The following is a 1,950-nucleotide window of genomic DNA, read 5'->3' as shown; positions in this document are numbered from 1 at the left end:
TTTTTTTTTTATTTCAGAAATAAGAAATTTGTAAGAGAAAAAGATGCTTTAAAAAAATACAGAAAATATTCGAAGAGTATTATAGTGTAATTCTTACTACGAGGAAATAATATATTTTCGATACTGATGAGGATTCTTTAGGAGAAAAAACGAGAAAAATTAAGATATTACGTGAAATAATCATAGCGCGCCAATAGAAAATTTGCAGAAGATTTGATTAAAAATGGGAAAAATTTATGTAAATAGCGATTCGATTTGTCTATTTATTGAATCGATTATATCTATGTGTAAATATTCTCTTCGATATTTCACTGGAAACTTCTAGATGAGAAAATTTACATAAGAGTGGTGAATTCTATATTCTGCATAGATAAGAATGAAAAAATAAGAAATTACGATATTATATATTATCGCAAAAAAAAAAAAAAAAATATCAATTCGACGATAAATTTTATTTCAGCCTGAATAAACATGTGTAACGTAATTTTAGATTCGACGTATAAAAACAGGTTAAACCAGATTGTCAACCACAGTTTCCTATTTTTCGAAACGAAAACATTATAAAACAGCTTATAAATTACAACATGAAAATCACTTTTTTTATTCTATATCTTGTATATCTGATGGAATGTATATAATTGAACCGACATTTATTTCTGGAATAAAATTAAAAAAAGGATGGGAAAAAAAAAGACATTGAATATTTATAAACATTAGGTGTGAGTAAACACCGCAAGCAGAATTCTTAATAAATCGAATCTCGTATGAAATTGACAATCAGCCTGACGATACAGCTACTCCAAATTATCGATTATTTCGCAATCGTATTCAATTGTGCAGAGAAACGTACGTACCGCGTTCCTAAGGACTCTTATCAACGACATTCTTTGCTTTTTCAAGTATTGAATTCCCAATTCGAGAAAAAGGAGGGGAAAAAAGGAGGAGGGAGGAGGAGAGGGGGATGAATAGATCTTGACACGATTCTTGGCTAGAAGGAAGGATGTGATAAGATTTCAAGATCTCTTTTTCTAGCATCGTAGAAATTTTTTTTCTAAGATTGATGAGACGTAATGATGAGGAGAAAAAACAGGAAAAGAGAAAAGAAAAAAAAACGATATCGTTCGCATGAAAATATGTAATCGATCGAAGGTCGCGAAGTGAACGCACTGAGATATTGAAAAGGTGAAAGGGGATGGAGTGGGGAAATTACATGTATCTCTGGAATCCGAATCTTGGAAGGAAATAGATCTTGCTCGGGCTTTGATCTCGTTCCATATACCAGGCCCATCATGCTGGTGACCTGGTTCAGATACGGATAATCCCATATGGATCCGGGTGATGGCACGATCACCATCTGTCAATGACATTACGGAATCGTTAAATTAATCGAATTTCGAAAACGTTTCCGCACCGAATGATAAAATATTTAAGTATTATTATATTAACTATTTAAGTTAAATTAAGATGCATCAAATCAGATTTATCATGAATTTTATTAATTAAAGGCTAATCGGTATAATTATAATTGGCGATTAGAAGTGCAAAATTGTATTATATTCCATTGATTAATGGACCAAATTTATGAACATTCTCCACGATTTTGTAAAATAATATAATTTTTTATTATGAATTTTATTCTTTAAATACTTTTGTGCAAAAAACTTTCGATAACTTTCACTTAATTCTACCAATCTATCAAACCATGAACCAAATAAACGAAACAAAAATGAATGGAGTGGAATCTAAAAATAGTATTTTCGAAATAAACGTGAAAAGGTTGTATATAAATTGATCAGGTTAATGACTCGTCTGACCTTACCGTGAGAATAGTTTGCGTATAAATAATTTATTACATTTATTTATGACTTTGAGGAAAATTATTTTTAATTATTTTTTTCGTAGAAAGATTAAATCTAAATTTTATGATGAATATGTAATACATGTTCGTTA

At 29.8% G+C, this 1,950-nt stretch overlaps 1 protein-coding gene across 2 annotated transcripts in view; it reads right to left on the bottom strand.

Annotated features, from left to right (window-relative positions):
* The window catches only part of LOC102674306, a 4,034-nt gene that overhangs the window by 1,338 nt on the left and 746 nt on the right, over positions 1–1,950 (bottom strand). For both annotated transcript variants that reach the window (XM_006619115.2, XM_006619114.2), the window contains one exon: positions 1,211–1,354. In XM_006619115.2, coding sequence (XP_006619178.1) covers positions 1,211–1,354 — 144 coding nt within the window. The remainder of the gene's footprint in view (positions 1–1,210; positions 1,355–1,950) is intronic.

This window comes from Apis dorsata, unplaced genomic scaffold, assembly GCF_000469605.1.
Source record: "Apis dorsata unplaced genomic scaffold, Apis dorsata 1.3 scaffold_390, whole genome shotgun sequence".
In the NCBI taxonomy this organism is placed as follows: Eukaryota; Metazoa; Arthropoda; class Insecta; order Hymenoptera; family Apidae; genus Apis; species Apis dorsata.
Note: the sequence above shows the minus strand (reverse complement) of the source record. Positions and strands in the feature narration are given on the sequence as shown.